Source organism: Carcharhinus amblyrhynchos, chromosome 14, assembly GCF_965287045.1.
Source record: "Carcharhinus amblyrhynchos chromosome 14, sCarAmb.v2.hapA, whole genome shotgun sequence".
NCBI classification, from domain to species: domain Eukaryota; kingdom Metazoa; phylum Chordata; class Chondrichthyes; order Carcharhiniformes; family Carcharhinidae; genus Carcharhinus; species Carcharhinus amblyrhynchos.
Window position 1 is genome coordinate 6,505,411 of NC_137337.1, and position 14,646 is coordinate 6,520,056.

At 45.1% G+C, this 14,646-nt stretch overlaps 1 protein-coding gene across 1 annotated transcript in view; it reads left to right on the forward strand.

The window, feature by feature from the left end:
- Nucleotides 1–13,264, forward strand: part of efcab11 (EF-hand calcium binding domain 11) — a 97,208-nt gene extending 83,944 nt beyond the window's left edge. The window contains exon 6 of the mRNA XM_080201938.1: nt 13,020–13,264. Coding sequence (XP_080058064.1) covers nt 13,020–13,089 — 70 coding nt within the window. The 3' untranslated portion in view covers nt 13,090–13,264. The remainder of the gene's footprint in view (nt 1–13,019) is intronic.
- Nucleotides 13,265–14,646: the final 1,382 nt, after the last annotated feature.

Sequence of the window (14,646 nt, forward strand, 5' to 3'; positions counted from 1 at the left end):
TGCCACTTGCTGTGTTACAACTGGCTGTCACAATACTGACACTGCAGCAGTGACCACATTTCGTAAAAGAATGTCCTCACTGGCAATGAAACACTTTGGGACAGCCTGAGGTTGTGTAAGGGGCTATAAATAACAACACTTCACATTTTTGGAATGCCTTTAACGGAATGAAATGCTCTAAGGCACTTCACACAAGCAGACCCTGCTATCATCTAACCTCCACCCTGATTAGTTCCGTGGTGGATGGCTCACCCTCCCCACTACCAGTTGAGGTCCCTTAAATGTCCACTTAAAGGCTTCATCATTCACCAGTTATCATTCACCTCTGTCTTGGGATCTGTCCTTGGGTGTGCCTCTCACTGGTGGCGACCACAGTGTCCCTGGTGCTGCTACTGTTTGTCAAACTTGCCGGCTTCTTGATCCACCGGCAGTTCTTGGCAAGCCCTTGATCCCGGGATAGGTCCCACCGTTGTCCTGTCAAGTGCCTGAATGGAGCAAAATGGGAAGGGCCTTTCAGCAAGACTCTCGCTAAAAACTGAAGCTGATGCCTCAGATTCCTTTCACAAAATTCTGCTCCAAAGAGGTCAGTTTAAGGAATGTCTGAAAGGAGGAAAGGGAGATAGGGAGACAGAGAGCTATAGGGAGGGAATTCCAGAGCTTAGGGCCAAGCCAACTACAAGTATGGCCACCAAAGGTGGGAGCAATTATAATTGGGAATGCATAGGAGACCAGAATTAGAGGAGCACAGATAACTCAGAAGGTTGTGGGGCTGGAGGATATTACAGAGATAGAGAGGGGCAAGGCTAATAGAAGGATTTGAGGACAAAGATGAGAAATGTAAATGCAAGTCTTTATTTTCTCCTTAGCTGCAAGTTAATGCATCACCAACAGTACTGGTTCCAATAGTTGCTAGACACATGGTCTTGGAAAATGCCTGAAGCCTTCCACCTGTGCTTACTTTGGCTTTAGTTATTCCCTTCCAGGCCACTCACCGTCCTGACTTGGAAATATATCACCGTTCCTTCGTAGTCGCTGGATCAAAATCCTGTAATTCCCTCCCTAACGGCATTGTGGGTCAATCCACAGCACATGGTCTGCAGCGATTGAAGAAGGCAGCTGACCACCACCTTCTCAAGGGCAACTAGGGAGGGGCAATAATGGACGCCCGTGTCTCACGAATGAATAAAAAAAAGTCCATCCAGTAAATATGATGGCCACTCAGCTTACCGGCTCTGTACTTTTGACTGCCTCTTCATCTTAGTTTTGAGGTTGCTAAAGTTGTTTGAGTATTTACACTGCCTGGCTTTGGTTCTCACATGTCTTTTACAATCCACTGAGACCCCACCTCACCCCCCCAACCCACCCCCACCCCAAAACCCTCCAAAGTCTCTGTGCTCCTCATGTGGCCCTGTTATTTTTCAGGAAGTAATATTCCTGTGAAGCATCTTGGTCTGTTTTGCTATTTTAAAGGCACTAGATGAGTTGTTGTCGTCTCCGAAAATGATGTATAAACAATTCTTTTGGACTTTTAACAGCAAAAAGAGGCAGTAGTGTTCTTTTTTAATAATTTGTGGGATATGGACATTGCCGGCTGGCCAGCAGTTTTTTGTCCACCCCTAGTCACCCTTGAACTGAGTGCCTTGCTAGGCCTTTTCAGAAGGCAGTTGAGAGTCAACCATATTGTTGTGGCTCTGGAGCCACATGTAGACCAGACCAGGTAAGGACAGCAGATTTCCTTCCCCGAAGGACATTAATGAATCAGGTGGGTTTTTCTGGCAGTTGACAATGGTTTCATCAGTAGATTCTTAATTCCAGATACTTATTTTAATTAAATTCAAATTCCACCGTCTGCCGTGGTGGGATTCGAACCTGGGTCCCCAGGACCTTAGCTGAGTTTCTGGAATACTTGTCTACCTCGGCCATCAACTCCCTGTAACAAGCAAAGAACAGCACAACCATATTTATGCCTCATCTCTGCATGGATTTCCATGCTTTTGTCACACTTCTTGAGTCAATGTTTTTCAATATCAATTTCTTTGCTGCCCCCACCCCGCCCCCCAGTTATAATGTGAAACATCTCAAGAACATCTTCTTCCCTGCTGCTGTCAGACTTTTGAATGGGGGAGGGAGTGCAGAGGAGGTTTACTAGGCTGATACCGGAGTTGAGGGGATTGAGCTATGAGGAGAGGCTGAATAAACTGGGCTTGTACTCATTAGAGTTTAGAAGAATGAGGGGAGATCTCATTGAGATGTATAAGATGATGAATGGGATGGATAGGATAGAGGTGGAGAGACTCTTCCCGCTCAGAAAGGACAGTAGGACTAGGGGGCACAGCCTCAAGATAAAGGGGAGGCGGTTTAGAACGGAGTTGAGGAGGAACTTCTTCACTCAAAGGGTGGTGAATCTCTGGAATTCTCTGCCCGTTGAAGTGGTGGAGGCTGCCTCGCTAAATATTTTTAAGAAGCGGGTTGATGGGTTTTTGATAAGAGAGGGGATTAAGGGTTATGGGGAGAGGGCGGGAAAGTAGAACTGAGCCACAACAGATCAGCCATGATCTTATTGAATGGCGGGGCAGGCTCGAAGGGCTAGATGGCCTACTCCTGCTCCTATTTCTTATGTTCTTACGTTCTTATGTTCTTACCTCGCAGTAAGTTGATCTTTCTCTGCACTCTAGCTATGATTGTGACACTACATTCTGCACTCTCTCCTTTCCTTCTCTATGAACGGTATGTTTTGTCTCCATAGCATGCAAGAAACAATACTTTTCACTGTATGTTAATACATAAGAACATAAGAAATAGGAGCAGGAGTAGGCCATCTAGCCCTTCGAGCCTGCCCCGCCATTCAATAAGATCATGGCTGATCTGTCGTGGCTCAGTTCCACATTCCCGCCCCCTCCCCATAACCCTTAATCCCCTCGCTTATCAAAAACCCATCAACCCGTGTCTTAAAAATATTTAGCGAGGCAGCCTCCACCACTTCAACGGGCAGAGAATTCCAGAGATTCACCACCCTTTGAGTGAAGAAGTTCCTCCTCAACTCTGTTCTAAACCGCCCCCCCCCTTTATCTTGAGGCTGTGCCCCCTAGTTCTACTGTCCTTTCTGAGCGGGAAGAGTCTCTCCACCTCTATCCTATCCATCCCATTCATCATCTTATATGTCTCAATGAGATCTCCCCTCATTCTTCTAAACTCTAACGAGTACAAGCCTAGTTTTTTCAGCCTCTCCTCATAGCTCAACCCCCTCAACTCCGGTATCAGCCTAGTAAACCTCCTCTGCACTCCCTCCAAGGCCAAAATATCCTTGCATAAGTGCGGCGCCCAAAACTGCACACAGTACTCCAGCTGCGGCCTCACCAATGCCCTATACAGCTGCAGCAAGACCTCCCTACTTTTATATTCAATCCCCCTCGCTATGAAGGCCAGCATCCCATTCGCCTTCCTGACCACCTGCTGCACCTGTAGGCTGGGTTTTTGTGACTCATGCACAAGGACCCCGAGGTCCCTCTGCACCGTCGCCTGCTGTAGTTTTTCACCACGTAAGTAATAGTCCTTCCTACCATTATTCCTACCAAAGTGGACCACCTCACACTTGCCAACATTAAATTCCATTTGCCAGTTCCTGGCCATTCGCCCAGCCTATCTAGATCCTTCTGTAGACTCTCCACACCCTCCGCGCAATTTGCTGTTCCACCAATCTTGGTGTCATCAGCAAATTTCGACACCATACACTCGGTTCCCTCCTCCAGATCATCTATATAAATGGTAAATAGCTGAGGCTCCAGCACCGACCCCTGGGGCACTCCACTAGTCACCAACTGCCAATCCGAATAGCACCCATTAACCCCCACTCTCTGCCTCCTATTTGACAACCAATCCTCTATCCACGCTAACACCCTACCCCCAACTCCATGCCCCCTTACCTTCTGCAATAACTTCTTGTGAGGTACCTTGTCAAATGCCTTCTGAAAATCAAGAAAGACCACATCCACCGGCTCTCCTCTATCCACCGCCCTAGACACATCCTCATAGAACTCCAATAAATTTGTCAGACACGACTTCCCCTTAACGAAACCGTGCTGCGTCTGCTCTATCAAGCAATTCCCCTCAAAATGCCTCGCTATTTCCTCCTTGATGACGGATTCTAACATTTTACCTACAACAGACGTTAAACTAACCGGCCTATAATTCCCTGCCTTTTGCCTGGCACCCTTCTTAAACAACGGCGTAACATTAGCCGTTTTCCAATCTTCCGGCACTTCCCCAGAATCCAGCGACGTTTGGAAAATAACCACCAAGGCATCCACTATCACCTCCGCCATTTCTTTCAGAACCCTCGGATGCATTCCATCCGGTCCTGGGGACTTGTCCACAATCAGCCCCTCCAGTCTGTCCATGTGACAATAATAAATCAAATCAAGTTCTAGAACCTTGTCTCTCTGCACCGTGTGCCTACACAATTTCTCAAAAATATTCTCTGGAGCTTCAAAGAACGAGAGGTAATTTAATTGAAACTTGCAAAATTCTGTAAGAGTTTGATAGTGTAGATGGTGAGAGATTGTTTCCATTGGTCAAGGGGAACAATAGTGTCAGGAATAGGGGCCATTCATTTATTTTGATTTGATTTATTACTGTCACATGTATTAACATGCAGTGAAATGTATTGTTCCTTGCGCGCTATACAGACAAAGCATACCGTTCATAGAGAAGGAAATGAGAGAATGCAGAATGTAGTGTTACAGTCATAGCTAGGGTGTAGAAAAAGATCAACTTAGTGCAAGGTAGGTCCATTCAAAAGTCTGACAGCAGCAGGGAAGAAGCTGTTCTTGAGTCTGTTGGTAAGTGACCTCAGAGTTTTGCATCTTTTTCCCGACGGAAGAAGGCAGAAGAGAGAATGTCCGGCATGCATAGGGTCCTTAATTATGCTGGCTGCTTTTCCGAGGCAGCGGGAAGTGTAGACAGAGTCAATGGATGGGAGGCTAGTTTGCGTAATGGACTGGGATATATTCACGATCTTAGGACTGAGATGAGGCAAAATTCCTTCATTCAAAGGATTGTGAATCTTTGGAATTCTTTACCCCAGAGGGTTTTGGATCCTGCATTGTTTAATACATTTAAGACTGGATAGCCAGATTTTTTGGATTCTTAGGGATATGAGCAGCAGGTGGGAAATTGGACCTGAAGCCCAAGATCAGCCATGATCATATTGAATGGCGAAGCATGCTTGATGGGCCGAGTGGTCTACTCTTGCTCTTATTCCTTGCGTCCTTGTGAAAGTTTCTGAATTTTTCTTCACTCAAATTTTCCTGCTGGATAGATTAGACTTCTCAATAGTATGATGGCATTTACTCACACCATCATCTTTTGTGTCTTGTAATATTTACACCGCGGTTTTTGCATGAAGGTCCCTTCTCCCAAAAGCTTAGATTTGACATTTTTGCTCAGAGCGTTGGCAGTGTGAACAGAATTTAGATTGTTCAGCCTGAACATTTACAGTATGTCCAATTCCCCAGGCTGCACTGTGTTGCTCAGTCGCCTACACTGATGGGATATTTTTCCTTAGCCTGTAGATATTTCTGCACAAAAGGTGCATTAGCCTATCCGAATATCTCTCATGCGGATAGGTAGCAAATGTTCTCTGATTAAGGCCCTGTGAAGTAGGACTCAGGGTGCTTTACTTTGTTAAAGCTGCTGTGTGAATGCACTTGTTGCTACTTTGCACTCTTTCTTTCTTTGACGTACCTGAGAGCATTCCCCCTCACTGCTATCAGCTGCATGGTCCAAAAAGGATGTTTATTAATGAAGCACTCTGTAGGTCAGCTAAAAATACGTACAAATGTCATAAATAATGCATGACACACCACCCTTAGCGCGACTTAGGAAAAAGACTAAAGGAACACCTGTGCTTTGTTCCAGAAAATATTTCCACTTTGTGTAATTTGAGAGTCTGAACATCAAACTAAGATTCTTATTGATTTTCTTTTTACTCCTTCACAAGATGTGGGCATTTCTGGCTAGGCCAGCATTTATTGCCCATCCCTAATTGCTCCTTGAACTGCTGCAGTCCCTGTGGTGTAGTTACACCAACAGTGCTGTTTGGGAGGGAATTCCAGGATTTTTGACCCTGTGACAGTGAAGGAATAACATCATACATTTCCAAGACAGAGTGGTGTATGACTTGGAGGGGAACTTTCAGGTGGTGCTGCTGCCCCTGTTCTAAGAGGCAGAGATCAAGGGTTTGGAAGGTGCTGTCAAAGGAACCTTGGTGAGTTGCTGCAGTGCATCTTGTAGATGGTACACACTGTGTGTCAGTGGTGGAGAAAGTGAATGTTGAAGATGATGTATGAGGTGCTAATCAGTTGGGCTGCTTTGTCCTGGACAGTGTCAAGCTTCTTGAACGTTATTGGAACTATGCTCATTCAGGCAAGTGGAGAGTATTCCATCATATTCCTGACTTGTGCCCTGTAGATGGTGGACAGGCTCTGGGGACTCACGAGGTGAATTACTCACCACAGAATTCCTAGCCTGCTCTGGTGGCCACAGTATTTATATGGCTAGCCCAGTTCAGTTTCTAGTCAATGGTCACCCTCAGGATGCCGATAGTGGGGGATTCACAATGGTAATGCCATTGAATGTCAAGGGGGCGATGCTTAGATTCTCTCTGGAGGTGGTCATTGCCCGGAAGTCGTGTGGTGCGAATATTACCGTCACTTCTTGGCCCAAAATAACAACGACTAGCTGAACACTTGTGAGTCAAGTTCCTGAGTATCTTCAGGTGAAGTAGAGATGGAGGGAAGGGGATAACCCCCATTGCCCCTTTGGAAATGGAGGTAACTCAGTCGCCATTTTAATGTCAGTGTATTCTTTACTTACTTTTAGAATCCCAGTAGAAAAGCCTCTGCCCATATTCTTGAGGCTTCATGCTGGCCAGAATGGTTCCAATTGGTGGCTCCCCCATCAATCAGCTAACCTCTACTCACTGCATTTTATTTCCAGAGAAATAAGCCTGTTTTTATCAGGAGATGTTGTTGTAGTTTCACTAGTGAGTTCCCTTTTCTGTGGTTTGTAGATTCATAGTTAAACAGACTTGGCAGGATGCTTTCAGCACTGCGCTGTTTAAACATACTCTATTTGCTGGGAAAATAGACACTGCTGGTTCAGAATTTGGATCTCTCGCACTGCTGGAGACAGCACTAGAGGAGACCAACGCCGTCCCAGGGATTTGTGCAGCGTTGCCAGCTGCTTCAGACGTAGTCCATCCAGTGCACCATCTGGTCTGGGCAATCCCTCCACGTACCAAAGGCTGATGAAGTGCTGCTATCACGGCGTCGCTCAGTATAACCAGCCAATGATGGGCAGCAGTAATGTGCCCCTTTTACATACATATCTTTCTCACTCACCCCTGCAGCACTGCTTTACCAGGAAGGTGAGCAGCAGATCAGTTGTGACAGTTCTTTAACTGCCCATCCTGCACTTGCCAGTTTCTCTGCAGCCCCACCCACCACCCTGGTAAAGTGAAAAATTAATCCACAGAACCCCTGCCAATTTACGTTATAAATTTAGACTGAGAAATTCAGAAAGAAAACTAATGGGAACTGTGTGCAGATGCAGTGCTATTAATACCTTATAAGGAATAACAAAAAGCAGCTTGCATTTATATAGCACTGTTAACGTCCCAAGGTGCTTCACAGAACAAGATTTTGATACTAAGCCAAGAAGACATTAGGACAGGTGACCAAAAGCTTGGTCAAAGAACCGGCTTGAAGGAAAAGAGGAAGGTAGATAACTGGCTAATTACCTGCGCTCCAAATTCCATCCCTTCCCCCACTTCAGCCACTGCCAACGCTCTAAACTCACTGATTTGAGGCAAAGGATTCTGCTGCTTCTATTAATAAATGTTGCAGTTCTATAGCGGGAGAGGAACTGCAAAATTATCCTGCAGATTTGCTTTGAAATCACCAGAATAGCAATTTTGCTGTCTGGGAGCCTGCTTGATGAAGGGAAGGTCCATTAAATACCAATTAGGATCAGATTGTTTTGGCTCAGTGTTCTGCCAGTCAGTCCCCAAACACACAAAAAGACATTCACTGATATGGGAATTTAATAGGTGTGCGCCACAAGAAAGTTCTTTTATTAACTCCTAATTTATCCCTGAGTAGTGGTATAATCAACCTCGTTGAATGCAAGCCCGTGTTATCTGCATATGCAGTTTTTTACATGACAGGATCCCACTGTGTAATGCCTGATTTGTACTTGCCTTACGCTCTTTCTGTTGCCATTTTCCTTCCCTCCGCCTTCCCTGCTCTCCAATCCATACCCACGATTAAAGAGGGAACAGTTTGTGTCCCTCCAGCACCTTTCATAACCTCAGGATGTCCCATAGCACCTTCAGCCGGTTCCTGAAATGTCGACACTGTTTTAATGTGGGGAAATACTCCAGGATACAGGAAGTCCTCACCAACATAGAATCATAGAATCCCTACAGTGCAGAAGGAGGCCATTGGGCCCATCCAGTCTGCACCAACCACAATCCACAGGCCCTATCCCCATGACTCCATGTATTTACCCTAGCTAGTTCCCCTGACACTAAGGGGCAATTTAGCGTGGCCAGTCCACCTAACCTGCCCATCTTTGGGCTGTGGGAGGAAACTGGAGCACCCAGAGAAAACCCATGCAGACACGGGGAGAACGTGCAAACTCCGCACAGACAGTGATCCAAGCCAGGAATCGAACCCGGGTCCCTGGCGCTGTGAGGCAGTAGTGCCATCATGCCGCACTGCAACAATGATCACCAGATGACCTCCTGTTTTGTGATGGCGATTGAGGGATAAATATTGACCAAAGCACTTAGGAGAACTCTTTGATACGGTGGTATGGGATCTTTTGTGTTCACCTGATTGGACAGATGGGGCCTCAGCCTAACCTTTCACCAGAAAGAAAACATCTCCAGCAGTGCAGAGCACTCTCGGTTCTGCGCTGGGAGTATCAGCCCAGCGGAAGTGCTCTTCAATAAAATGCACTTCATTGAATATAAAGCACTTCAGGCTATCCGGGGGTCATAAAAAACATCCAACTTTCGCCCTCCTCTCTCTGACTCCACATGACACATTTATAAATGAACCACCATGGCTCCCAGTTTGAGGCTTCTAGTCACCCCCAGTTGAGTTGAATTCATTGGTGAGGTTATGAAAATTAGCCTTCTGCTTCAAGGAATAGATTTCCTCTGTGCTTGGAAAAGAGCAATTAGAATTTGTGAGGGATCTGCTGTTTGCGGCATTTCTGAAGTGTTGCCAGCTCTATAATAACAAGCGGAGATCACTCAGATAGAACCATCTATTGTGCTAACCTTACTTTGAGTGTCAATTATCAATATAAGCTGAGCTTTATGAAAGAATACGGCATGTTGTCTTTCATGCTTGCTGCGTACTTTATTTCTGTCTGCGAGTGTGATTAAATCCAGGCCAGAAATCTACCCAAGTAGAAGTCATTAGCATAGAACAAGGAGAACAGATTCTCAACTCACTGCCTTCCGAACATTGTCTTAATTTTACTCCCTGTTGCTACCAAATATTACGCACATCTGTCAGTCCTTGACTCGAAAGGCCCAAGGCAACACAGAGTGACAAGCCACATCCTGCAGAGCGGCAGCTGACTAGCTAGGCGAAAAGTGGCAGAGTCTGCACAAAAATTACAAATAAGTACTGTAACTTTTTAAAAATTATTTGTTCTGGGGATGTGGGCATCGCTGGCTGGGCCAGCATTTATTGCCCATCCCTAATTGCCCTTGAACTGGGTGAAACACAAACAGAAACTGCTGGAAAATCTCAGCAGGTCTGACAGCATCTGTGGAGTGAGAACAGAGCCAACATTTCGAATCCGGATGACCCTTCGTCAGAGTTGATTTAATCAACCTCATTGGTTGCAAGCCTGTGTTATCTGCATATGCAGTTTTTACATAGCAGGATCCCACTGTGTATGAAGTTGACGAACAGTCATCCAGACTTGAAACATTGGCTCCAGTCTCTCGCGACGGATGCTGCCAGACCTGCCGAGATTCTCCAGCACTTTCTGTTTTTGCTTCAGATTCCAGCATTCGCAGTATTTTAGTTTTATCTTGGTCTTGAACAGAATGATTTGCCCATTTCAGAGGGCATTTAAGATTCACCCACATTGCTGTGGATCTGGAATCACATTTAGACCAGACCGGGTAAGGATGGCAGATTTCCTTCCCTAAAAGACATTGGTGAAATAGATGGGTTTTTATGACAATTGACAATGGCTTCATGGTCATCAATAGACTGTTAATTCCAAACTTCTTTTGAATTGCAGTTTCAACATTTGCCATGGTGGGATTTGAACCCAGGTCTCCAGAGCATTACTCTGGATCTCTGGATTTCTAGTACAATGATAATCATTACACCAATACCTCCCCAATCACTTTAAGTATTTAAAAAAAGCTCCAGTTGTCAATGAATCAACAACAGCCTAATAGAAATCAGTGATTAGCAAAATCTTGCATTTATACAACGCATTTACCATAGTAGAATATTCAAAATGCACCACTGGCATATCATCAGACAAACTTTGACACCAAGGCACATGTGGAGTGGGCACACACATTAAGGTGGGCAAACAAAAACCTTGATGAAAGAGTTTGGTTTTAAGGAGCAACTTAGAGACAGAGAAAGTGGCACAGAGGTTTTGGGAAGGAATTCCACTCTGCAGCTGAAAGCACAGCTGCCGATGGTTGTTGTTCTTTCTCTTCCCTCACCTAATGGTGCAAAAGGCAAGCACAGGCTAGTGAGTTTACTATCAAATAAATTGGTTGGACTTAAACCTGGTGTTGTCAGACTTCTTACTGTGTTTACCCCAGTCCAACGCCAGCATCTCCACATCGAGATTTTTCCAGGAACAGGTCGCTAGTCTATCGCTGGAGACTTACAGCTTAAGGGGCACCATTCCACATCGAGCATGGTTGAGCAGGTGCCTCTCCCACTCTTACTGACAGCCACTGGTGTGTTGGAAGGATTTTGCAGGTTGACACTCAACCTCTTTGTTCCACGTTGCGAACATACCTTTCCTTGGCCATCAGGGGTGAGACTTGAACCTGGAGCCTCTGGCTCAGAGACAGGGATGCTAACCCACTGTGCCACAAGACCTCATTACCAGTCATGGAGTGATTAAAATCTGGCAGTTCAAGGATTCAGACTGGATAAGTGCAGAGATCTGGGAGGGTTGAAAGAGATTGCAGAGAGAGAGAGAGAGGGGCAAGACGATGGAGTATTTAAAACTAAGAGTAAGAATTTTAAAATTGAAACTTGGCTGAACCGGGGGCCAGTGTAGATCAGCAAGCACAGGGGTGATAGGTGAACAGAACGTAGTCTGAATGAGGATTTAGGCAGCAAAATTTTGGATGAACTCAAGTTCTTGTTCATTATTTCTTGGAGCTGAGGGTCTGGCTAATAAAAGCTTTGTCTGAACTGTGTCTAATCTACCCTCTCAATTAGCATGGCTAATTTTGGCTTTTGTATTGTGTATACCATAAGCTGTATATTCACAGGTTGAAAGCAAAATACTGCGGATGCTGGAATCATAGATAATAATAATAATAATCATTAATTAGTGCAGAGGGAAGCCAGTCAGCCCATCGAGCCTGCACCCACCACAAACCCACCCAGACCCTATTCCCACAACCCCATATATCTACCCTGCTAATCCCCTGACACTAGGGTCAATTTACCATGGCCAATCAACCTAACCCACACATCTTTGGACCTGAAACAAAAACAGAAAATGCTGGAAAATCTCAGCAGGTCTGACAGCATTGTGGAGAGAATAGAGCCAACGTTTTGAGTTTGGATGCTTGGGTATTGTGTTCTGACAAAGGGCTATCTAGACTTGAAACATTGGCTTTATTCTCTCCCCACAGATGCTGTCAGACCTGCTGAGATTTTCCAGCATTTTCTGTTTTTGTTCACAGGATGTCTATTGATCCGGATATCCACTGGGCACTAATTTCATGCCTGGCATTTTCCTCCAGTTATCACCTTTGTGTGGTCTTCTGCTATTTTGCCAAGCCAATCCTATCTCTCCCTGTTATTCAGCCATGATCTTATTGAATGGTGGAGCAGGCTTACAGGGCTGAATGGCCTACTCCTGCTCCTAGTTTCTCTGTTTCCATGTTTCATACACATATTCAGTAACAAACAAATTACATTTAAGACCTAACTTATCAAACATTTCAGTACTGTCCCAAAGTGCTTGCATGACACTGGGTGCCAATAGGCAAATACAGAAACCATTTTGCAATCAGCAAGATCTCACAAAGACTGATTAAGATGAATAACCAATTACAATAACAACTGGCAGCCACATAGCGCCTTTATTGCAGTGAAATGATGAAAAGTACTTCACAGGAGGCTTTTCAGGCAAAACTTATCACCAAGCCAAAGAAGGCGATATTAGGACAAAGGTTTGGACCATGAAGTGGAGATGCCAGCGTTGGACTGGGTTAAACACAGTAAGAAGTCTCACAACACCAGGTTGAAGTCCAACAAGTTTATTTGATAGTAAACCCACAAGCTTTCAGAACGCTGTTCCTTTGTCACCTGAAAGCCTGTGGGTTTACTATCAACTTGTTGGACTTTAACCTGGTGTTGTGAGACTTCTTACTTGGTCCATGAGGTCAGTTTTGAGGAGCATTTTAAGGGAGATCAGAGAAATGTAGGGATGGAGAGGATTAAGGAGGGAATTCCAAAGTTTAGGGCCTAAATGATTGTAATAGGAGATGGTTAAGAGGCCAGAGTTGGTGGAACGCAGAATTCCCCAAGAGTGGGAGCACTGGAGTTTTTGCCTTAGCTTTATTCTCGAGTTTCTGGAGTGACACTTGAACTCAGAACCATTGACTAAGAGGAAAAAGCTACGACTGGGACTCCTGAGGTTGTGAAAGACACAATATGAAGTCTATCTTCTTTCTTTCTCTGTATCGTTTTTTAAAGGCTTCTCCTGTCTTGTTGCAGGGAAGTGGATCGGGATTTGGATGGCCATGTCAGCTTCAAAGACTTTGAGATCGTCATGAACCATGAGTAAGAAGTGACCAAAGTTTGGAGAGAGGAGAAATGTTAAAGCACGATCAACCCAACTGCACCATCATAGATGGCAAGTGATCCTGGGAGGGAAGCCATTGCTCAACCAAAAGTATTATCTAACTGTGGTTTATATATTTCATATTATGTAACTGACTGGAGGAATGGTTGTTTCTGCAAATGGTACTTTCAGGAGGGAATGACACTTAAAATTATGCATCTCTCGGAAATCATAGTTTTGTTGCATTGAATATAATAAACATGTAACATTATATATTTTGTGTCATATCCCATAGTCTTTGTGGCGGATGCAAAGTGAATGGCTTTTCTTTCATTCCATCTACAGTATCATGAAGCCATTACAACCTCCCCCCTCCCCTTCACTACCTCTCCAATCCAGGCTTCATTCCCCTACCCCAAACCCCAACCCCTCTCCTGCCTGGTCTCTCTGTAAATCTCAACACCGTTCTGAGCCCAGTAGCTCACTGTGCAAGTGACATTTTTCTTTTCCCTGATCCGAATCCCAGACTGTGGCAAAGCCACATTTGAGGTGATGGCGTGAGTTAAATGTTGCAGGCAAGATTAGATGCTGTGACGCAATGGTGCTAATTTTCTGGCAAATTCCAACCTTCGAAGTATATATATTTGAACTGTGCTGTGGGATCTATCATAGGGCATTGGGGTCCATAACGTCCAGCAGAGCAGATGAACAAGCCACGCTTTGTCCCGATGCAGGGATCGGGCAGCAATGAGGGCCTGGGTATGATGTCAGAGAGCCGGTGCAAATACAATGGGCCGAATGGCTGCTTCTGCGTGTAGGCATTCTCTGATTCTATATTTGAATCATAGATTCTTATTTTAAATTGATGTGTAAAATATACATATCTGACAGGCGCTTGTGAAAGTGCCAGAAAGATTTACTAGGATGATGGTTGCTTGGTAGTGCAGAACTTGAATACTGTTGAAAAGAGAGACATTTCTCTGGAATTTTTCATCTCACACTCATCAGGACAAATGTAACAATGGTGAATTTACAGGAGTGCCAATCAGGAATCTTGTAAAAAGGGCTCACCTTCATTTTGCTCACCGTGAGTGGCACGGTGGCACAGTGGTTAGCACTGCTGCCTCACATTGCCAAGGACCTGGGCTCGGACCTGTGTGGAGCCTGCACGTTCTCCCCATGTCTGCATGGATTTCCTCCGGGTGCTCTGGTTTCCTCCCGCAGTCGAAAAGATATGCGGGTTAGGTAGTTTGGACATGCTAGATTGACCCTAGTGCTGGGGGAGGGGCGGGATTAACAGGGTAAATGGGGTTGCAGGGGTAGGGCCTGGATGGGATTGTGGTTAGTGCAGACTCGATGGGCCGAATGGTCTCCTTCTGCACTGTAGGGATTCTATGATTCTATGAAGCTTTACACAGAAATAGAGCACATCAAAGCTGTACTGCAGAGTGATGACTATCCTGATCACATCACTGTTTGCTGTGCATTGTGCAAAGTTGCAAGTGAGCTAAAGGCCACCACTTTCAGACCTGAAAAGTGCCTAGTTTACCTCAAATTACT